The sequence below is a fragment of the Mesocricetus auratus genome, unplaced genomic scaffold, assembly GCF_017639785.1.
Source record: "Mesocricetus auratus isolate SY011 unplaced genomic scaffold, BCM_Maur_2.0 Super-Scaffold_100031, whole genome shotgun sequence".
NCBI classification, from domain to species: Eukaryota; Metazoa; Chordata; class Mammalia; order Rodentia; family Cricetidae; genus Mesocricetus; species Mesocricetus auratus.
Genome location: NW_024429212.1, coordinates 4460759 through 4483664, shown reverse-complemented (window position 1 = coordinate 4483664; position 22906 = coordinate 4460759). Strand labels below are relative to the sequence as shown.

Genomic DNA, 22906 nt, shown 5'->3' with positions numbered 1-22906 from the left:
ACAGTATAGAGACATCAGCACGGTGTTGTCAGTGCAGGCTCTTTGGCAATGCTGCCAGCTGCCTTCACAGATCCTAGCAAGAGATAATCCTGGTTTGGTTGATTTCTTCTGGATTCTGTTTCCTTTGTCCTATATAAACTCTGAAAGGCTTTTGGATGAGACTCTTAGGAACTGGATTGTGTGTGTGTGTGTGTGTGTGTGTGTGTGTGTGTGTATGTGTGTGTGTGTGTGTGTTTTGTTTGTTTTTTTTTAAATCAGAAATAAAATGGAGTGATCTTTAATGGAGTGTTTTGACTCTGGATAAAGAAGCCTGGAATCTTTTTGTCTTCTCTGAGTAGAAATGGCCAACTGTAGAAGGGAAATCTTTTAAAAATATTTATTGTATGGGCATGAGTATTTTGCCTGCATATATGTCTGTGTACCATGTGCTTGACTGGTATACTCAAGGGCAAGAGGAGGGGACTAGATCCCCTGAAACTGGAGTTACAGCCACCAAGTGGGTGCCAGGAATCAAACCCAGATCCTTTGGAAAAACAGCCATTGCTCTTAATTGTGGAGTCATACTCCCAACTCACAAGGGCGGTCTTTTGTACCCTGGGTTATGCTGGGGAATGGTTGAATGTCACCGCACAGTACTCACTCAGTTCATTTTTCTTGCAGGTGACGTTCAGATTCCAGGACCTCCCACTAATGTTCAGGCCTCAGAGGTCAGCAGAAACTATGTCGTCCTGAGCTGGGATCCTCCTTCTCCCCGTGGCAAGGAGCCCTTAATGTACTTCATTGAGAAGGTATTCTGGCCAAGTTCCCAAGATGGCAGCTCTCAGGTGGCCACTCTGTTTCCTGTGCTTTCCTTAGGGGCTGTGAGCCCATTGGTCTCCAGAGAGTCTGACCCCTGCTGTGTAAGAGGAGGTTAAGTGGCAGAGGGCAGAGTTGAGACCTGGTGTCTGGTCCCTCATGGGTAGCTGGTCGGGTATAGAAATTTGTGGGAAGGGAGCTCTGTCAGCCCTGTAGCAGAGCTGCTGCTCAACTGTTTGGTTCCTATGTCCCCACGGTTTAGGGAGGAGTGGAGTTTACACATCTGTCCCTGCCTTCCAGTTTCTCCCAAGGACTGCAGGTTTCCTGAGAAGTGGATCTCTCAATTTGCATGCAAGCCATGCAGCCACTGGATGGCGATCTTGTAGAGGGAAATGTGTTTAAGCAGGCTTAGGCTTCATTACCTGGATATAAGTAAAGACATACACATTTTTATGCCACTACCTAGTACAATACATACACAGGCAACATACACAGGCAACACTCATACACAAGCACACACATATACATATAGAACCATATGTGACAAATTATATCTCTATACTTTGTAGGATATACCATTATACCGTATGTATTCTTCCTAACTTAGTTTTTATGAACTTGGACACTGAATTTAACCAAATGATATAATTCCCCAAAGGCTTTTACTCAGTGAGCTAAGTAGCTCCATGGTTTAGATATGTGACCTCATGATTGTGTGACCTATGCTCTTGGGAACATGTAGATCATGTCATGCCATCACTCTACATAGCTGCAGAATGGGAAAACTTTTAACTGGATTATGACTCGTTAAGTGGAGATGCAATCTCATAAGTACTCCCCTAAGCTCTCTGCAATTATCATTCCTTCCATCTTTTGAGACCCTGACCTCCTTCCCTGTTCCTCCTGCAGTCTGCAGTTGGGAGTGGCAGCTGGCAGCGGGTCAATGCCCAGACAGCAGTAAGATCTCCACGGTATGCTGTCTTCGATTTGGCTGAGGGGAAGTCCTATGTGTTCCGGGTTCTGTCGGCCAATAAGCATGGCCTGAGTGACCCATCAGAGATAACACCGCCTATTCAGGCACAGGACGTGATTGGTAAGTTGTGGTCCATAACCAGAATCCACAACAGGTTGAAAGTAAGGTGTCACTGGTACCACTTCAGTGAGAGGATGAAGATGCTGGAACACTGTGCATGACTTCATGCGTGGTGTTGAGTCCATTCACAAGTGATGGAGGGCTGCCTCCATATTGTGGCCAACACTCAGCATTTCTCCAAAGGTCTATTCTCTTTTCATGAAGCCAACAAGTGGTTTGTTAGTTTGTTTGCTGAGACAGGACTTCACTATATAGTGTTGCCTGCCCTCAAACTAATAGCAATCATTCCATTTCAGTCCCTTGAGTGTTGTGATTATAAGCATATACTACCTACAAATGTGTGTAGAAACACGAATTGCAGTCCACTCCAAAGTATAGCCTTCTCAGGAGGCCCCCTGATCTCTAACAGCCTTTGGGCAGGATGTGCCTGGTGTTAGGTAGGCATTTTCACTCTGAGCATCAGGGTACCCCTTCTCTTTTTATCACATCTTTCAAAAGCTGGAGATGACAGTGAGCTGGTATTGGGGATGGAGACCTAGGCTACCTTCGGATCTTCTTTGGGTTGTGGCCTGTTTCCACTGTCACCCAGAATCTTAGAACTCAAACCCAGGACTACAGCTACCATAACTATAGCCTCTAAGGAGAGGCCATTGCTTTTCTTTCACTTAATGACATATGCACAAAGTAACAATAATCAATGAACACTGGGCATGTGTCTGAGATTGTTGGCTTGAGGATTCTTTTAGTATTGCCCACTGGGGAAAGGAGAAGCAGAAGCTGTGATGGCCAAACTGATTCAATGGGTTATCCTTATAGATTCTCCAAAATAGAATATCAGTGTGTCTTATTTCCAACATGGCCGTCAAGCAAAGCCTCATGCACTAGAACCTCTGGCATCCCCATGGAGATGAAGATTTCACAGTGGAAATTCCTTTCCTGTCAGTCATGTGACTCAGGAGGAGGACCTAGTCCCACAGCTCTACCCAGAACTCACTCCCTTGTAGAGTATCAAACCTGGCTTTTACTCCTTGGGGGCAAGGTGACTTTCTGGAAGGGCCCACACTCTGATCACAGCTTCCATCTTCCTGTCTCCCCCTCAGTGGCCCCATCTGCTCCTGGCCGGGTGCTTGCCTCTAGGAATACAAAGACATCTGTTGTGGTACAGTGGGACAGGCCAAAGCATGAAGAGAACCTGCTGGGCTACTATGTGGACTGCTGTGTGGCGGGAACAAACCTGTGGGAGCCATGCAACCACAAACCCATCGGATATAACAGGTGCCACCCCCATCACCTAGCAGCCAACCCACTGTCACAGAGGCAGGACATTAGACGTGGTGTGGCTTCCAGAGCTGGAGAGATCACAGTAGAATGCCCATGACTCCCCTTTAGACATGATTCCTTTGTTTAGTCACATGTTGGGATGTGACATTCTCAAGTGCTGACTTGAGATAGGTAGGTCCCATCCCTGAGATAGATAACCTGTCTATTGATAAAAGCTTTTTTCTATTATTATTTTGATCATATAAAGGCATGGTATGCAATCATCAAGCATATGCACATGATATGTAATAACAACCGTCATTGCCATTTCCTTAATATTTTAAATTAGATTCATTGGGGGGTCAGAGTAGCATCTCTACTCACCACAGAGCAGGGGAAACCCTTCTTTACCCATACAAGGGCAGGTTTATACTTCAACCCTCAACAGGGTTGGGGCAGGGAATGACTACTCTTTGGTTGGGCAGTGGCCCTGGAGACTTGTGTCTTTTGCAGTGGGAAGCCAGAGTCTTTACTCTTGGAACTACCGGCTTCTGTTCTCTGCCCAAGGCACATGAAATGTCTGGGTTTGTGGTTTCTGCGAGATGTGCTTCATGGGAAGGTGGAGTCTGTGTCACATTGGCTGCTGTGGAGGGTCTTGGTGGCAGCTCTACCATAAAAACAGTTTCTTTCAGAAGGCATATTGTAAAAACCCGGGGGTATAAAAGATTGACAACTAGGTGGTCTATCAGTCCACTGCCAGCAATGGGAGAAAGACCCATGAGAGGAAGAGACCTGGTGCGTATTCTCAGAGAGGGGCTTGCAGAAGGCTGGCAAATCATATTGACCATAGATTCATAACAACTGCTTATGTTTCCTGAATGCTTGCTGTGGGCAAGGCAGGCGGGCCAAGTTCTTCCTGGATTGTTTCCCACTGGATGCTCATGGCAGTTCTGAGAGGACTGAGCATCCATGCTCCCTAGGAGGGAGAGCAGAGCCTTGCCGGGGTTAAGGAACATGACAGGAGACACACGGTCTGCTGGGTGTCAAAGCCGACGCTCCAGCTGCTCTGTGTGAATTTGAGGTCCCCGTCTCTAACCACTGCAGTTTCCATGCACGGTCCTCTTGGACGTGAGATATAGAACGCTATAGCAGAGTTGCATTCCAGAGAGACTCCGGATAAAAACCTCAAGACAGGGGCTCTCAGCCTTTGACACCAAGTGCAGTGTAACCGGCGCTGTTGGCTCGCCCTTTTTGCTCTAAATACTGAATGAATTCATGACACTGAAATGAGGATGGGTGTGTGGGGTTTACAGAGAAAGTAAACCTGGGGTTAGACCAAGTGGGACTTTTTTTTGAAGGACCCTAGTGACTTCTGCTTCAGCTGTAGAAGCAGCGAACGGGGTCTTGTGCTGTGTGACCCTTGACCGTGTTCCTCAGGTTCGTGGTACATGGCTTAACCACCGGCGAGCAGTACATCTTCCGGGTGAAGGCTGTCAATGCTGTGGGGACCAGCGAGAACTCCCAGGAGTCGGAAGTCATCAAGGTCCAGGCGGCCCTCAGTACGTAGCTCATGGGCTCTTCTGTCTCTGGTTAGAGCGATATACTCTCTGCGTGAATAAATAATTGCCGCACCACCTAGACCATGGACAGGGGACAAAGGTGGTAGGGGTGGGGTTTGTTGCGGAGTCCACACCTCCCCGAGGGCTGTTTGTCCTGGAAATGGCACTGAGGGGAAACTGAAGTAGGGCAACACCATGCTAATTAAATATGGAAGACGTCGCAGCAACTCTGTACTTAGGGGAGGAAATCCATTGCCTGCCATGACTGTCTCTTTGAAATGTGTGCTTTCAAAGAGACAGCCGGTGTGGCTTTCATGTCACTTTCTCATCCTATCCATGAATATTTAAAATGTCTATTATTTTGATCAAACAGGACAATTCAGACCCAATTTTTTTTGCACATGACTGTGTTGTGTGTGTGTGTGTGTGTGTGTGTGTGTGTGAGTGAGTGAGTGCTCGTGCCCCGGTGGGTGTGTGAGCGTGGAGGCCTGAGGGGTCTTCCAAGATCACACTCCGTTTTATTTACTGGGCAGAGTTTCTCGACTGAAGCCGCAGCTTTAGGACAGGGCTAGCTTAGTGAACCATCTTGTCCCAGGAATCCTGAGGCTCTGCCCTCTGAGTGGAGCGGTGACAAGATGTTTTTGCTGTCTCTAGACAAAGGGATCCCTCATGTTCAGTGTCTCACTCTTGTTGCCCCTGGCTAGCCTGGGACCGTCGATGCATGTAGGCAGGCTGGCCTTGAACTCACAGAGATCCACCTACCTCTGCTTCCCACTTGCTGGGATTAGAGGTATGCACCACTTCTCCAAGGTCTGGGACTTCTGAGGACAGCTCGGGGACTCTGGTAAGTCCCAGGCGAGCACAGGCGCAGAGACCATTTGGTTCCGATTCATACATCTGTCTCTGTCCTCCCAGAAGGATTGCCTTTTCCCCTGTGTCTACTGCCTGAAGCCAAAGGCTCAAGCTTGTCCCTGCTCCCCCACTCACCACCCCTCAGTCAGAGGGAAGCTGGGGCACACTCCTAAGCTTGTTGGGGAAGGTGGTATCCCTCTAGACATGGTGCCCAAACAGGGAACCATAGCTATGTACCCATGTTAGTCTGAAGTTTTCCTACCTGAGAAGTAAAAACACATGGAATGGGTAGTGCTGCCCCCTTCTGGTCACATGGTGGTTGTTCGTCACATAGGTAGGTTGGAAAGCTACATTTGTTCACCTTCAGGGACTGGAGGGCCCCCTGCTGTCTCCATGTCCACCAGGCCCAGGGTTCAAACAGGTCCCTGTCCTAGCCTCAAGGTTCTTGAAACTGCGTTTAGAGAGAGCATTGGAGACAGATGAAAGGAGCTGGCGCTGTTAAACTCACCCGCTTTAAAGGAGACCGTGAACAGAGCAGTGGTGCCTGGGCCTCTGTTTCCCCTGTGACTCCAGAGTTGGATACTTGGTGGGATAAGGAACATAGAGCCCCAGTGACTGTCATGCTTCTGTGTTCTTGTAGCTGTCCCCTCTCACCCATACGGGATCACCCTTCTCAACTGTGACGGCCATTCCATGACCCTGGGCTGGAAAGTGCCTAAATTTAGCGGTGGCTCAACCATCCTAGGCTACTACCTGGACAAGCGAGAAGTACACCATAAGAACTGGCATGAAGTCAACTCTTCGCCTGTCAAAGAGAGGATTTTAACGGTTGGTGTTTGCTTGTCCTCTGCTTTTGCCTAGATGACCTTTGGCGACCTTGGGGGTGGACTCCTTCATTCAGAGTTCCAGAGTTCCATTGGCTTTCAGGCCCTTTGATCCTGAAATAGAAGTCGTCTAAAAACCCTAGAATTCAGAGGGCATGGTGTTTGGGGTCTAGGTGGATCTTAGGAAGCTAAGAAACAATAAAGAGGCCATGCCAGGACCTGAGCAGATTTCATGGTCTGTTAATGACCAGTTGGTGGGGATGGTGTGTTTCATCCTAGGATCCCAGCCTGGTGCAGGGGGAGGGGGGCAGAGGAGGCAGAGGAGTGGGAAAGGATCTAGCTGAGCAAGTGCTGATGGGAGGACACTGCTTTTCATCGATAACAACCTGCGTTAGCTAGGGTTTCTATTGCTGCAAAGAGACACTATGGGAACAGCAACCCTCATAAAGAAAATATTTAATTGTGGTGTGTAGGGTGAAGCCTTCCCATCAGTCCCAAATGAACACACAGGAGGCTATATTAATTATGAAGCTATTGGCAGTTTGCTTGGTTTCTTACTGGCTATCTCTGACTTAAGTATTTACTTAATAATTTTTAATCTAAGTATTTCTCTTACTGGAGAAAGGGTCCGGACTTCTTACCCCTGTGGCAGCTACATTGTGGCTCCCTGTGTTTCTCCTTCCCAGAGTCCTCCTTGACTCCTAGTCCCACCTATCTTGCTTCCCTATTGGCCAACAGTGCTTTATTGACATATACATAGGACTTCCCCATCAGTGGTGCCTCACTTACAGTTCCAGAGGTTCAGTCCATTAGCATCATGGCCGGAAACATTTTGATTCACAGGCAACAGGAAGTGGTCTGAGACCCTGGGTGTGACTTGAGCATATATGAGCCCACCTCCAGAGTAACATACTTCCTCCAACAAGACCACACCTATTCAACAAAGCCACACCTCCTACAAGTTCCACTCCCTTTGGGGGGCATTTTTTTCAAACCAACACACCATCATTTCCTAGAAATTCCAGTGTTTGCCATCTCCTGTCCTCTGTGTCACACCCAGATGCAGAGGGAGTAAGAGATCTGAATCCAACCCCTGATTTTGATTTCAACTGTTAAAGCCTTTGATTGCTCATTTGAGCAGTGATGAATGGATTCATCTCATCACCAACACATGAGGACTGATCATGGCAGACACATTGGGAAAATGAAAATTTGGGGCGAGGTCTTAGCAGCCTCATTTTCATATAGAAAGCTCTGCTTTATGATACACTTTAGAATATAATTTTGTAACGTTTTAAATATATTTACACTTACAAGAAATATGTGGCTTAAATTCAGATAGATTTAGTGTAACAATACTGATACTTTCCAAGTTCACCCCCAGCATCCAGTAAGGCTATTGGGGCTGGGCCCCTGGCAGAACCACTTACTTCCTCTCCGGGTGAGATGGCCCTGTCCTTGGAGCAGTAAAGCAGTAAACCACCAAGGTCTCGTTTTGGAAATCAGTATCCCAACCTGGATATGACTTTTATTCTACCAAGCTGTTGGGTCAAAGGTCTTCCTTTAGGGTCTTGCCCATGACTGACAGGGACCCCGAAGCTCAGTGCACACTGAAGACTGTAGCAACTGAAAAACCACGAAACTCAGCATGCACTTGAACTTAGGGAGTAGATGTTGTAGTAACGACTACAGCTGAAAGTTAAGCCAGCATTACGTAGCTAGGCTGGAGTCAGGGAGTCCTATGAGCTCCTTGCTCCATCCCGCCAACCCCAGTGGTGGGTTTGCAGAGACAGGGCAGGGCTTGGAGCTGGTTCCCCCATCCCTGGTTTGTGAGCATTGCTTCTTTCTCTCAGCTCAGCTCTTACCTGAAGCCATCACAGAGTTGATGTCATGACTGCCACATACTAGGTGCAGAAATGAATGGCCTCTTTAAATGGCTTAGTCTAGTTTGGCAGCCTTGTTCATTCCACTTACCTTTTTCTTTGCAAACTCATCACGAGTCCTCCTTTGCCTCTATGCATTTTAACACTGCTTCAAGATCTTGTATTAACTGAAACAAGACTCCATGCAGGTGGAAGGTTTGACAGAAGGCTCACTGTATGAGTTCAAGATTGCTGCCGTCAACCTGGCTGGGATCGGGCAGCCATCGGACCCCAGTGAGCATTTCAAGTGCGAGGCTTGGACAGCGCCAGAACCTGGTGAGACAGTCTTTCCAGACAGGCCTCTCTACACCGCGGGACTGGCCAGAGGGGGCTCCCATGGCAGACTTTTGTTGTCACCTACTTCCACAGCGAGACGGTGGCCATTCGCACGGTGCAGACTTGTGGCAAGAGCTGCGTGAGGCAGTGACACACGTAGCCAGGGAAGGGGCTTTGAGTACAGAGTGGGAGGTGGCGCACGGAAGGACCCGCTAGCCCAGGCCACAGAGGAAAGGGAGTGTCCCAGTGTCCACCATGGGCAGCTGGCACCTGACATGGGACCCGGATGTGGTGGCAAAAAGTTCCATGCAGCAAGGGAGCCACAAACCTAGACCAAGTCAAGGCAGAGCAGATCGTCAGGGTCCCTACTCCTGTGTTAGCATCTGACGCTGAGAATCGGGGGCCCCCAGTTCTGAGAAGTGTAATTGCTTCAGACCTGACGTCATGCCCTACATGTCCTGCCACCCTTCCTCTTTCTCTTCTTCCTCCCTCCTCCCTTCCCTCCCTCCCTCCTTCACTGTCTCCTTCCCACCCTCCCTTCCTTGTCTCCCCCTTCCTTCCTTCCTTCCTTCCTTCCTTCCTTCCTTCCTTCCTTCCTTCCTTCCTTCCTTCCCTCCTCCCGTCATTCCCTCTCTCTTCCTTTCCTTTCCTCCTCCTCTTCCTTTCTTCTTTCTCCCCCACACCCTATGCCCCTCCCTTCCAGTTTCTTTCCTCATTTTCATTAATTTAGGTTGGGCCCCTTAGAAATTGCTCTTCAGAACACCCCTCCCATTTCTCTTCCTACTCCTCCCCCGCCTCCTTGTTCCCCTTTTCAACCTCCAGGGATGAATCCAGGGCTTCCTACCAGCTAGGAAAGCCTTCTATCATGGAGATACATCTGCAGCCTTTTCTTTAAAAAAATCAACTTTATATTAAAAACTCAGAAATAAAAAGAAACCACACACTGAAATTAACTGGACCCACAGTCTGTAGGCATTCTGAAGTCATGGAGCTTCACCTTGGATTTTATTCTTTTCCTATCAAATATATTTTGATGTACTTATCTACCAAAAATTAAAAAAAAAAGTCTATGACAGAGTTAGAACCGGAAAGGCATTAGCTTTATATTCTCTTTTAATACTGTGTCCATTATCACTCTTTCATTTTTGTTTTGAGAGATTTCACTAAGTTGCCAAGATAGCTTACACTAACTATGGCCGAGACTTAAGCTTTCAATACTCCTGCCTCAGTTTCCTGAGTAGTCAGGATGGCATGTCTGCACCACAAGGCCCAGCTCCAGAATCTTCTTGAAGGCTTCGTACAACCTGCTTTCACAGCACACACAGGATACAGTGAGATCTAATTAAGATGAAGTTGGGCAGCATCGCCTCTCTCCCCTTGCTTCTAAGAGCTTCTCTGGGAATGGGGAGTCAGCCCCAGACTCTTGGGAGAGGACTGTGACATGTGTTAGCACGTTGGGAGGTTTGCAGCAGTGATGGCAACCCCTCCTGTTTCTGCACATTGTCTGTGTGACGCCCGTGTGCTGGCCGGAGAGCGATGTCCACTGTGAATGACTCGGTTCACACTCACGGTCACCCAGGTGGGTGATGGAGGGGACAGAAGGTAGATTCCCTTTCCAGCCCCGGCATCTGGAACCTTCTAGAGAGAGGGACATGTGAGTGTGGAGAGGGCGCCTGAGAGGACCAAGGCAGCAGGGGACTTACTGGAGTGATGGTGGTGGGCCCCCTCTGCCCAGGAGACAGGGTCGCATGAGTGGTGGGGGTGGGCAGCCCCTGCCCAGGCGGCAGGGTCACTGCAGTGGCGATGACAGTAGTTAGATTTGGCTGAGCTGGCCGGGCTCAGGTTTAGTGACTTTTCAGGTCCTGCCTATGACTTGACGTTCTGCGAGGTCCGAGACACCTCTCTGGTCATGCTGTGGAAAGCCCCTGTGTACACGGGCAGCAGTCCTGTGTCTGGATATTTTGTGGATTTTAAGGAAGAGGATTCGGGGGAGTGGAAGACCGCCAGTGAGGCAGCAACTCCAAATCGCTATCTAAAGGTAACCTGCCGCCCCTTTCACATTCACGTTTTTGATTCTTTAGCAAACTGGCCCAAAGTCTCTAGGTGAGTGATCCCATGGAGACCACCATCTTAAGAAGGGACTTCACCTCCAGGGTCTACGGAGCAAGTGCAGAAAGTTCCAGCAGAGGGCAGCAAAGCGCCTTGAGGAGGTGGTGCTGTCCTCACACACGGTCAGGAAGCTGTGCGGATTTGCTCATTTCTTCCCACACTGCAGCCTACCAAACTGCCATTATAGGACCACACCCTTGTGTGCAGAGGCCCCTTCTCCGACTTGGGAAAGGATGATGGCACCTAACTCTGTGCTTTGACCTTAAGCCCAACATTTGCTTTACCTAGTTCCTATGATTCCAAGTAGTAATTCTTATCTTTAACCATTATCTATTTAATAATAATTATTTAGTAATTATATTTAATAATTATTGCTTATAATAATTGCTTATATGGTTGATGAGCAGCATACACACATACACAGACATGCACACACATGCATACTCTCACCCACACATTCACACATCTGTGCTAACACATGTGTACATACATGTAGCTGTACTCACCTGACACACATGTGTGCATATGAACACACATATCTACCTATACATGCACGCCTGTGCTCTCACATATGTACACATACAGTTGTACTAACATGCACACATGTGTACCTGCTCCCATTTGTATGTATACTTGCAAATACACATTCTATTATGCAGATATGGGCACCTTCACACACTTACACATCTGCACTCACACACATATGCATACACAGAAGCCCACACATGGGTGTATGCACCTCTGTACTCTCACACTTGTACACATGTGCAGAGGTACACACATGAACTCATATACACACACCTGCATCAGACTCTCGTGAGGTGATCTTGCAAAGAGGCACCTCTGGGTTTAAAAACCAGCTCACAGGATACACAGGCTGGTTGTGTGCCTGGGTTCAGGGAGGTGATGGAGCCAAGAGCTGAGACCTCCATGGTCTACACCTGGGGCCTCCTGATCTCCTCTGACTCTGTTTCTTAAATCTTCCTGGTAACCCAGGAGCATCTTTATTAATGACTTTAGTTCCATCCACCAGCAGGGCTTAGCTTTGCCAACACTATCACCACGACCACCACAGGCAATAATAAAACTCTTCTTCTTCTTCCTCTTCCTCTTCCTCTTCCTCTTCCTCTTCCTCCCCCTCCCCCTCCTCCTCCTCCTCCTCCTCTTCCTCTTCCTCTTCTTCTTCTTCTTCTTCTTCTTCTTCCTCTTCCTCTTCCTCCTCCTCCTCCCCCTCCCCCTCCTCCTCCTCCTCCTCCTCTTCCTCTTCCTCTTCTTCTTCTTCTTCTTCTTCTTCTTCCTCTTCCTCCCCTTCCTCCTCCTCCTCCTCCTCCTCCTCCTCCTCCTCCTCCTCCTCCTCCTCCTCCTCCTCCTCCTCCTCCTCCTCCTCCTCCTCTTCTTCTTCTTCTTCTTCTTCTTCTTCTTCTTCTTCTTCTTCTTCTTCTTCTTCTTCTTCTTCTCTCTCCTCCTCCTCCTCCTCTCTATTCCTTTCCCCTCTAAAGATTTGTTTTTATTTTATGTGTATGACTGTTTAGCTGTGTGTGTGGCTGCTACCCTCAGAAGACTTCTCCCACCCATTACACATATGCACACGGATGCATGACTGTGCCCACATATATACACGCATGCACATCCACGACGTCCCACACATGCATCCCGGCACTCTCACACATGTACACACACTCACACGCCTGCATTGCCACATGCGCTTACATGCATGCATACACACCTGCACGCCAGCACTCAGGGTCAGGGTCACACATTAACATGTGTGCACAGTGTAGATGAGTTCGCCCTCATTTTTCAAAGATTTAACTTTAGCACCTTCAGTTTTCTAGTCCCTGGGTCAGTGTGTCAGCGTCCTTGAGTCCCTGGCCTGTATCCTCTGACCGGGGAAGGGGGGCTCTCTTGATGTGGTCTAGGCAGAAGCCTGTGCACCCTTCTTTCAAGGAAGGTGATGCTTGGGCCAGGCGCTGAGGCACACGGGTGGATGGACAGGAAGCAGTCTGCCCCGCAGAACAGATTCGCCATGGAAAACAGTCTCCTTTGACTGAGTAAACGGTTACCTTAGAATCCAGCCACGCTATAGATGGCAGCAGGTGCATGCACGTGAAAAGAGACTGGTTCGGTTATGGTATGTCTACAGGATGGTTTTAACAGCTAGAAACCACATTTTAAACAGGCTCTGGTCCTGGGGAATTGTGCTAACTATCATCGCCGGGTTGTTACCTAGTCAAGAGCATTTGGTTCTGCACTTGAGTGTTCAGAGGAACAAAAGAATGTAGACAAGCAAACCCACATCTGCTCGTTCCTTCAGTGAGCTTGGGCACTGTCCGCCTTGGCACACGTTTCTTCTGTCTTTTCCAGGTCAGTGACCTGCAGCAAGGCAAGACCTACGTATTCAGAGTGCGAGCGATGAACGCCAGTGGACCAGGGAAGCCATCGGATACATCGGAACCTGTGCTTGTGGAGGCCAGGCCAGGTGAGCCCCACCTCTCAGCTGCTCAGCACAGTAGATGTCACCCCACAGCGGAACCTTGAGGGGAGCACTCATGCTCTATGTGAATGCATGGGTGGAAGCATGTTTAAATGCATGAATATGTACCCTGCCATCTTAAGGTTTTAAAAGGTTCTTTGATAATTTCATACATGTATAATATAATGCATTTGACTTCATACACCCCCATCACCTGCTTACGCCTTCCTCACCGAACTCTTTTCTTTTTTACTTCCCCCGAAGCCCCCCAAGCATGTTTTAAGCAGAACTTGATTGACAGGAGAAGTTAGGCTACATCCAGGCTCTGCACATGCTCTAACCCCTGAGCATACGGTCATCTGCTGGTGTGGAGAGGTTGTTCTAGGAGCAGCGAACAATGTCCACGGGGGACTGTTGTTGTTTATACAGCAGCTGTTGGGGTGAGACCAGAAGGATATAAAGCTATTGGTCATTTTCTTGGCTGCATCAGACTCTCGTGAGGTGATCTTGCAAAGAGGCACCTCTGGGTTTAAAAATCAACTCACAGGATATACAGGCTGGTTGTGTGCCTGGGTTCAGGGAGGTAATGGAGCCAAGAGCTGAGACCTCCATGGTCTACACCTGGGGCCTCCTGATCTCCTCTGACTCTGTTTCTTAAATCTTCCTGGTAACCCAGGAGCATCTTTATTAATGACTTTAGTTCCATCCACCAGCAGGGCTTAGCTTTGCCAACACTACCACCACGACCACAGGCAATAATAAAACTCTTCTTCTTCTTCTTCTTCTTCTTCTTCTTCTTCTTCTTCTTCTTCTTCTTCTTCTTCTTCTTCCTCTTCTTCCTCTTCTCTCTTTCTCCTCCTCCTCCTTCTCTCTATTCCTTTCCCCCTCTAAAGATTTGTTTTTGTTTTATGTGTGTGACTGTTTAGCTGTGTATGTGACTGCTACTCTCAGAAGACTTCTAAGAGGGCACCAGATTCTTTGGAAGTGGAGTTACAGATGGCTGTGAGCTGCCACGTAGGTGCTAGGACTTGAACCCAGCTCCTCTGAAAGAGCAGCAGATGCTTTTAATGGCTGAGCCATCTCTCCATCCCCTGCCCCAGCTTCTAACAGCTGTATTCTGAATGTCTGGTGTCAGGCCAGCTGTTTATCTTGGCCAACGCATACCAGACAAGTAGCAGCCTTCGTCCTCCATAAGACATAGAATAATGGATTTGGAGAAGGAAGATGAGTGGGTAATATGGGGTAGTATAAACATGACTGTCCAGGTTATGGCCTGGGAGTGACAGGTCAGTCTGAGAGGCAGTCCAGGGGTTTCTGAAGTGCTGGAGGGTAATCCAGCAGAAGTTTAATGGTACAGATGGCATCAGCAGCTGGCCTTGTTGACCAGATCCATGAGAGGTGCTTGCTCTTCCAAGCCTCTCTGGCCAATTTTGGATAGACATTAAATAAAACTGATGACGCAACCAATGTCAAGCAAGCTTCCTCCTGGCCGATGTCACCCCCTCTCTAGGAAAGGAATCTAGGAGACACAGAGTTCCTGAGGATCCCCTGCTTCCTCCCATCCCTTGTAGGCACAAAGGAGATCAGTGCTGGTGTAGATGAGGAGGGCAACATCTACCTCGGCTTTGACTGCCAGGAAATGACAGACGCCTCCCAGTTCACCTGGTGCAAGGCCTATGAAGAGATTGCCGATGATGAGCGGTTCGAGGTTCACACAGAGGGTGATCAGTAAGTCACCGGGAAGCCAGAGGCTGCGATCTTTTGGCTTCTGCAGGCAGAAGTGACTAATGCTTGCCTTTCCTTTTCCTTTCAGCTCGAAGCTGTACTTTAAGAATCCAGATAAAGCAGACACAGGGACATACTCTGTATCTGTAAGCGACACGGATGGTGTGTCCTCCAGCTTCGTTTTGGATGAGGAAGGTAACGTGTTCCTGGCACAGGCTTGCCCTTCTCAGCTGTGTCACACTTTCAGAGTTCGACTCTAGTACAGAGAAAACACATTTGATCAGGAAGAAGTCCGGGTGTGGGGTTTGCATGTGCGCCGACATTTCTTTAGACATTTAGCAAATCTAGACTAAAGGCTTTCTCACTGCCTCTTTCTGTCTTGGAAAGTATCACGTGGGGGAAACAGAAAATCTTTACAAGGGCCTCATTGTCTCAACAAGGGCCCACTCCCAGGACAGCAGTATTGGTTCACTCCTACCTCAATATGGCTTACACAGGGATCAGTTTATAACATGTGAACTTGGGGAGATGCCTACATCCCTCATGCCATAGGAAGGGAGGACAGGTGATCATCTGGGAGGACGGTGTTGGTGACATGTTGTTGACTCCACAAGTTTGCAGATCTAGCTCAGTTTTGGTTAGATTTTACCAAACTCAGACAAACTGATCAAGACTTACCTAAGAGGAACAGAGGGTTGGCATTGCCCTTCTTTAAGCTGCATAGAGAAGGGACTTTGCAGCCTGTCTCTGAGGACTCTCTTTGCACACTTAGGAAGTGACGGTATATTCCTCTGCACGGCGGTTCATGCAGGGCATTCTGCATTGCAGCTTTACTAGATGCATAGGATGAAGCTTCCGCCATGCTTTACATAACTGATACCAAAGCAAGACCTCAGGGATCCAGGCATAGTTCATTTGATTTATGCACATCCCTGCTGGGAGGTGTCACTGGGAGTGGAGGTTCTCATGGTCAAGCCAATGATCAAATGAAGTTTGCTTTTGATTGAGAAGAATCTGGCTTCTTTACTTAACACAAATGAATGCTCTTATGTGTCCATAACATGTATGAATTCTAACTTTGTGAGGGAAAGGAGGAGAGGAAGAAAGGGAAAGAAATGGAGAGACATCTTGGAATTTCAGCTCTTCTGACTTTGCTCAGGATTTCCTTTTGCCCTGTTGCAATTATTTTTGCCATGATGAGGTTTTCCTTGAATAAGGCAGGAGGAAACCTTGGCAGAGGAAAGAAACATACTAGCCTCAGCATGTTCCCAGGAGCAGATTAGCTGCAGGAGGTGCCCCCTGTGGTAGAGAGCAGAGTTGCCCCTTTACTCACACTCTGCAGATTAGTCTAGATTTCCATAGTGCCTGCCTTGCCCGTCCCCCACTCCCATGTCTCACCCTCAACTGTCCTTTTAGTAAGTGGGTTTCAGGGTGAGGACTCTGGCTGGAGCACACTGCCAGCGTGTTAAAGGTTAAAGCCCCTTCTCCGTCCTTATGTTTATTTCATGCCCTCAGTGTAAATTAGCCTTGGTGTCTGTCTTAGGGTTTCTACTGCTGTAATGAGACACCATGACCACGGCAACTCTTATAAAGGAAAACATTTAATTGGGGTGGCTTACAGTTTAGATGTTTAGTCCTTTATCAGTCCTGGTGGGGAGCATGGTAGCATGCAGAAGCCATGGTGCTGGAGAAGGAGCTGCGAGTTTTCTACATTTTGATCTGCAGGCACTGGGTGTGAATTGAGCATGTATGAGATCTCAAAGTCCACCTCCAGAGTAACACACTTCCTCCAACAAGACCACACCTATGTCTCCTGTAGTGCCACTCTCTACAGGCCAGGGTTTCAAACACATGAGTCTATGGGGGCCGTTCTTATTCAAATCACCACGACATTGTTCATAGACTTCTGAATGCACAGGTCAAACTGATGAGATGTTCCTTTCTTACTTTTAGAACTTGAGCGTTTGATGACATTGAGCAATGAGATAAAGAACCCCAGTAAGTAATCCTCCGGCTTCATACATGTATTTGCAGACCCAGGAGGAGGGAGGGCCTTCATTACACTTATAATGACGCAGTTGGGAGAAATACCAGTTTATGATGTGGAAACTTGCCCGTTTGTTCCTAACCCAAGACAGTTGTCTAGAGAAGTCATCTCATAGAGTCACTCCTCAACCTCTGACCATGTCCAGAGAGGTTCATGGAACTCATCAACCAGGAGGCTTTTCACATGATGTGCATGTCTCGTTTCCATGAGCCTGGGCAATACTCCATGGCTCACCTTCTTGCAATGTTTGGGAACTGGGATTGATGCTGCCTTCCAATCTGCAGCTGTGCGTCTGAGGACAACCTGCTCACCACTGACTTATGGTTTCTCTTCCTCCTGTAGCAATTCCTCTGAAGTCCGAATTAGCTTATGAGATTTTCGATAAGGGTCAGGTCCGATTCTGGCTGCAGGCAGAGCACCTTTCACCTGATGCCAGCTTCCGGTTCGTTATCAATGACAGAGAAGTCTCTGACAGTGAGGTGAGCTCTTGGATGTGAGCTGTGACTCAGAGGGACCTGGATTTGCTCGGCTGGGAGTGAGCTACAGCTCAGAGAAATCTGGGGTTACTTGGAAGGTTCTCAAGAGTCAGTTTTTTTATGTTCCTTCCCACCCTTTTTGAGTTCCAGAAACAGGAGTTCAGAAGGTTGACCAAATGGCTCGAGGTTGTGGTTCTCACAGTGCTTGGAGATTCAAGCTTGGTTTGATACAACTTAGGCTGACTTTAAAAACCACATGTGTTAAAAATTAGGAACTATATTTTAGAGACTTGGAGTTTGGGTTTAGGGAAATGTACAGGATAAAAGGGGGTTGTCTTGATGAATTAGTTTCTTTCTTTCTGATTGTGGTTCTGAAGTCTTGACATTTTGCTCTATTCTGGAAAATGGTTCCCTATGTTCCTTCCTCTGACAGCTCCCATGAGGGACAACCAGGTAAAAAAGAAGTCTCAGGGGCACTTGGTCCTCTCTGGCCTTGGTGTACTGGATCTGATCTGGACAGAGAAATGGGTGGGCTTTTCATAATTGCTTAGTATGATAATATATAAGCACCTGACCTTTGCTCTACTTTGTGTATATGTATATATTCACTGTGTAAGTGGTTTAAATGTGTGCATGCATGGCACATGTGGGCATTTTTCCTGGGGCATCTTTTCCTTTGTTGTTAAGACAGGGTCTTTCATCGGCCTGGAATCTCATCAATCAGGCCAGCCTAGCTAGCCTGCAAGCTTATAGAGATCTATCTGTCTGTCTCCAATTTTGCTATCTCTGGGCATGTGTGTCCATGTTGAGCTTTTTTACATGGGTTCTGGTATCCAAATGCAATTACTCATACTTGTGAGGGAAGAACCTTACTGCATGAGCCATCTTTTTTTTGATTATATAAAAATAATCCTTAAATTACTGAAGTCCTCATTTTCCACTCTGGGGCATTTGAGAAGTCCTTACCTATGTTAGATATGTTTACACTTGTCTAATTTATAGCATGCTGGGGAACCCAGTCATAAGACAATCTATTTTTCATGGGGTCTCTTTTATTCGGGAGTGGGTTAGGTGAGTCATCTATTGGCATGCCCTCTTTTCACTGAATGTCTTGGTATATCCTTGACATTTAGCTTCCTAATCCTAAACTCCCCATTCAGGTATTCATCCCACACATATCAACGGGGAGCTGTAAATGAGAGCTCACCCATGTTTGTGGGCAGCCCACTCTCTTTCTGTGAGCTTTACCATCTACTCTGAGCTTGGTCTTTATGTCTGCTGGTGCAGGATCTTAGCCCAACCATGGAAGGCTGAGCTGGGTTTGAGGAAGAGTAAGTGCACCAGCCTCCCCAGGGTCCTGGAGACAATCAGACATAGCAGGGAGTCTAGTAAAGCAGGAACTCATTTATTACCCCATAGAAAGCATCTTTTAAAGCAAAAAAACGCAGAGCAGAAAAACAGCCAGCCAGTGGTTTTAAAGGCCAGCCGATCATGTGCCTAGGCGTCCTATGCTTTACCTAGTGAACATGAGCTGTTCATGTGGTGACCTCATCTGGTTCCATCTTGGCGACCAATCACCGTTTTTTTTTGTGAACATCTCAGGTCTTGGCCTCCTGATTTCCCCTCGGTACCATCTTTAACTGACTTGTGTGTCCTTCAGATTCCTCCTTTTTGTTTTAGACCATGACCTACCTCATTTCAAAGTATGGACCTCTTGGCACCTCTGCGACCCCCGGGAAGGGACCCCCGACCCGAGGGGGTGAGGTGATGAGGGTCGCTACTAATTTAGTGGGCCTTTACGAGCAGATCCGATCTGGAAAGTGAACTTCAAGAGGTTAATGGAATCAGGCTCAAGACAACGTTCGCTGATCAAGAGCCTTTATTTTTTGGGGCGCGCTGGAACTTATAGAGGAAGGACCTCAGGGGGTGGTACAAGCATATCAATCAAGTCTCATTTCAAATATACACCAAATACGGTAAAGACAAAGTTGTAATTTTCCATCAGTCATTAGTTGCATTCCACAAATGCTTGTCAGCGTAAGTCAGGTGCAGGAATTAGGGAGGGGTAGGGAGTGTACAACAGAATGCTATAATCTTTTGTTTAACAAAGACAATTGCTCTGTAAGGGTACTTCCCCCCTGGCTAGGCGGGTGGGCTGCCCTGTGTAAATTTAACTTTTATGGTTAGCCTTTTCCTTTGTCTCAAGGGCATGTGTGCTAGTAGTCACGTAGTCAGAAGGCCAAGAAACGGTTGACAGACTCCATTTTGTTCAAGGTTCTAGCAGTCCCCAACACACCTCCACAGGGATTCACCTCTTATAGCACCTTTTGTCAAGGTTCATTCAAAAGGGATATAGTCTCAGGGTGAACCTATCACAATGTACATGAGGGTCATCAGTTGGATCTCTTGAATCTTTGTTCTGACTAGTCTGCCCAGCCTATTGAAAAGGCAAGGCCCAAAGACACAAATTAAGGTTATTATTATAAAGGGACCCAACAGGGTTGAGATCTGGATCTTACAGAGGATTCCAGGTGAGTTTGGGATGGTTCACCCTCCCGACTTTAATAGGCCCTCTCTGCCTTATCCAGGATCCTGTCCCTGTTTCCTCGTACCCACATTGTGCACAGTAGAAGGTGTCCATCCCATCACATTTGGATATGTCCACATCTGTCTGATTGCTTCCCAGGCATATATAAAAGTCAGTGTCCCTTAAGGCTGCCCTACTGGGAACATGTGAGCAGCCCAGGGAATGGGGGTCCGATATGTGGGGCAGGTGGCACCCCCACAACCCTCCACATTCAGACCATTCTTAATGAAGAGGAGTCCAGTCTCCCACATCCCAAGATCCTCGGGCCAGGTCACAGAGGTTGAAGAAGAGCGTGGGCCACCAGGTCTTGGGGACTGCCTCATTTGTGGTGCTGTTGAGGATATCTCCATTGGCGGCATTGATCACCATCAATGTCACCTTTTGGGGACAATGAGGGTTCTTCTGCTGGGTGGTCACTGGAGCAGTCAGCATCAGCAGTGGGAGCATTAGAATGGTCAGGAAATGGGACATCATCTGTAAGTTTTAAAGAACACAAGAGTTTCTCAAGGGTACAACACCCTTGGACATGGTTAGGTATCATTGTATTGGTCCTCTTATTGTGAAAGAGGAACCTTGGCCACCATTGTTGTTTCCTTTCTTCGCTGGTGAACCTGTTCTTGGTCATCCTCCTGCATTGTGGGAGCAGGCAGGAATTTTAGATTTCTGGCCAGAAGTCAGATGGGCACTTCTTCTCCTATAGGGAAGACACATCCAAATCATCTTTCCATTGTAATTATTGGGTCTAGGCCCCTCCATTTGGATGTTAGAGGGTCTTTCCATTTGACCTTAACTTGGGGTATGGGGTATAGGTGGCCCCAATGTTTTTGGAACTTAGATTTGGTTGCTCCCTTAGAAAAATTCAAAATTTTAATAGTAAATAAAGCCATTCCTAGTTGTAAATGGGGGCCAACTCCCCATTTCTGTTTTAAAATTTGTTCTTTTAGACATTTAGACAATTGCTTGTCCTGGAGGGTTATAAGAGCTTCTTTTAGTATGATTGATGTGTCATCTATGGAAAAATTCTGCCATGGAATTACTGGCAAAGCAAGGGTCATTATCAGTCTTAATCTGTATGGGTAAAATCCTAGGGTTGTGAAAAACTGAAGGAAGTGAGTTTGAGCATGTTTGGTCTTTTCCCCCATATATGCAGTGGCATCAGTGAGCTGATCTGCCTGAGTGTAGATCCAGGGTGTTCCTCCCAAAGACATAAATAAGGATCCATTCCAATGGTTTCCCCTCCTGCGTTAGAACCACTGTAATCACGGAGGCTCCAGCAAACAGCCAGAGGGACAAGGGCCTAGTCACTGAATACCTCCTTAGAAAGCATTTGTCCAAGGCCTTCTGAAAGACAAGGAGCATCTCGCGGTGTTCCTTTGTCATGGTTATACTATCATGAGGCACCTTGTCCTTTAGCAGGGTGTACAGGGGTACCAGGTCTTCTGTGAGGATTGACAGCCAGGGTCTCAGCCAATTAATCTCCCCCAGTAAGGCTGGAGCTGGATCAGGGTTGTAGATTCAGACACCTTCAGAACAGGCTTAAGAGGGCTAGTCTGTGTTAGCTTGAGGCATGACCCAAGTACTTTGAAGGGGGGCACCTTTTGGACCTTTTCTGGGGTGACAGTAAATACCCTTTTTTAATCAGTTGGAGCACCTTGGCCACAAAGCCCTCCAGATATGCTGGATCCAACGTCCCAAAATTAAGTCATCCATATAAGCATATATTATTGAATCCTATTATTTTATTGTTGTCAGGGTATGGGACCTTCCAATCCTACTTTTAGAGGGACTTCCTCCCTTTTTTAATGGGGCTGGAGGTTGCCCCTCCTCCAATTTAAAGCCTTCCCCTCCAAATCAAATTTTGATCTACAGTCCTTCTTCCAATGGTATCCCTTCCTGCACTGAGGGCATGGGGCACAGAGGGGCTTAGCCCCTCCTGGCCTGTTGGGAGGGGTTCTAGGATAGTCTCTTTTAAAATGTCCCTCCTGCCCACATATAAAGCATGTCCCTTTTCCCAGCGGCCTCAAGGACCCTTGACCCTGGGTTTCCAGGGACTGGGTGATGGCCTCCATGAAGGTGGTCATCTGTGCCTGCAAGGTCTGGGCCAGAGACTGGGATTGTTGTTGCTGGGTACCTACATCTTGGGAGGCTATGACCCATATGCTCAGGGAAATGCCTTTTAATCCCATGCAGGTCATTCTATGGTCCTCATTCATCCCTTCCCATACCAACAGTTTGATAAATTGTTCTCTGAGGTCTCTGGGTGGCAGCTTGCACTGAACACTCTGTTGGACCCGATCTATAAACTCTGGCAAGGACTTGTCAGGCTTCTGCCTCACCCCAGCTGTGGGGGAGTCAGTAGGCCCATCATCCTGTTTAGCCCAGGTGTTCAACCCAGCCTTACTTGATCCCGATACGGCACAGGGACCCCTGCTTGCTGAACCTCAGTGGAGTAACCATCTCCCATTCCTGACAGCATAGCACAGGTAATAGGGATGGTGGGGTTAGCTTGCCTCTTTGCCTCAGCTTGTATCCTACATTCCTCCTTATAAAAGCCGCACCATTTGATAAACTGAGAACTAGGGAGGACTGCCTTAGCCACATCCAGCCAGACCTTGGGGACGCACAGATGGTAGGCGATGTCCTTGGGTCTGTGTTCAAGGGAAATTAGGGCCATCTTCCACCATGGCCTTGCAGTGCTTTTAAAGATCCTTGGCCTCCCAAGGATACCAGTCTAGAGGCCTGCCAGGCCTGGGGACCAAGTTTATAGGGCAGGCTTGAGGGGGCCCTAGTTGCATCCTACCCTTGGTTGGGTAGGCCTCGGCATAAACTGGGCTCCCAGGCCTCAATTGGTTGATCATTGGATTTTCCCTGAGGATGGTATAGGGGAACCCAACTTCCTCATTCCTGG

At 47.8% G+C, this 22906-nt stretch overlaps 1 protein-coding gene across 8 annotated transcripts in view; it reads left to right on the top strand.

The window, feature by feature from the left end:
• Positions 1–22906, top strand: part of Myom2 (myomesin 2) — a 114405-nt gene that overhangs the window by 73756 nt on the left and 17743 nt on the right. For all 8 annotated transcript variants that reach the window (XM_040733604.1, XM_040733605.1, XM_021234414.2 and 5 more), the window contains 12 exons: positions 661–788; positions 1705–1888; positions 2989–3163; positions 4586–4707; positions 6200–6387; positions 8455–8581; positions 10441–10619; positions 13055–13169; positions 14735–14891; positions 14977–15083; positions 16842–16886; positions 17278–17414. In XM_040733604.1, coding sequence (XP_040589538.1) covers positions 661–788; positions 1705–1888; positions 2989–3163; positions 4586–4707; positions 6200–6387; positions 8455–8581; positions 10441–10619; positions 13055–13169; positions 14735–14891; positions 14977–15083; positions 16842–16886; positions 17278–17414 — 1664 coding nt within the window. The remainder of the gene's footprint in view (positions 1–660; positions 789–1704; positions 1889–2988; positions 3164–4585; positions 4708–6199; positions 6388–8454; positions 8582–10440; positions 10620–13054; positions 13170–14734; positions 14892–14976; positions 15084–16841; positions 16887–17277; positions 17415–22906) is intronic.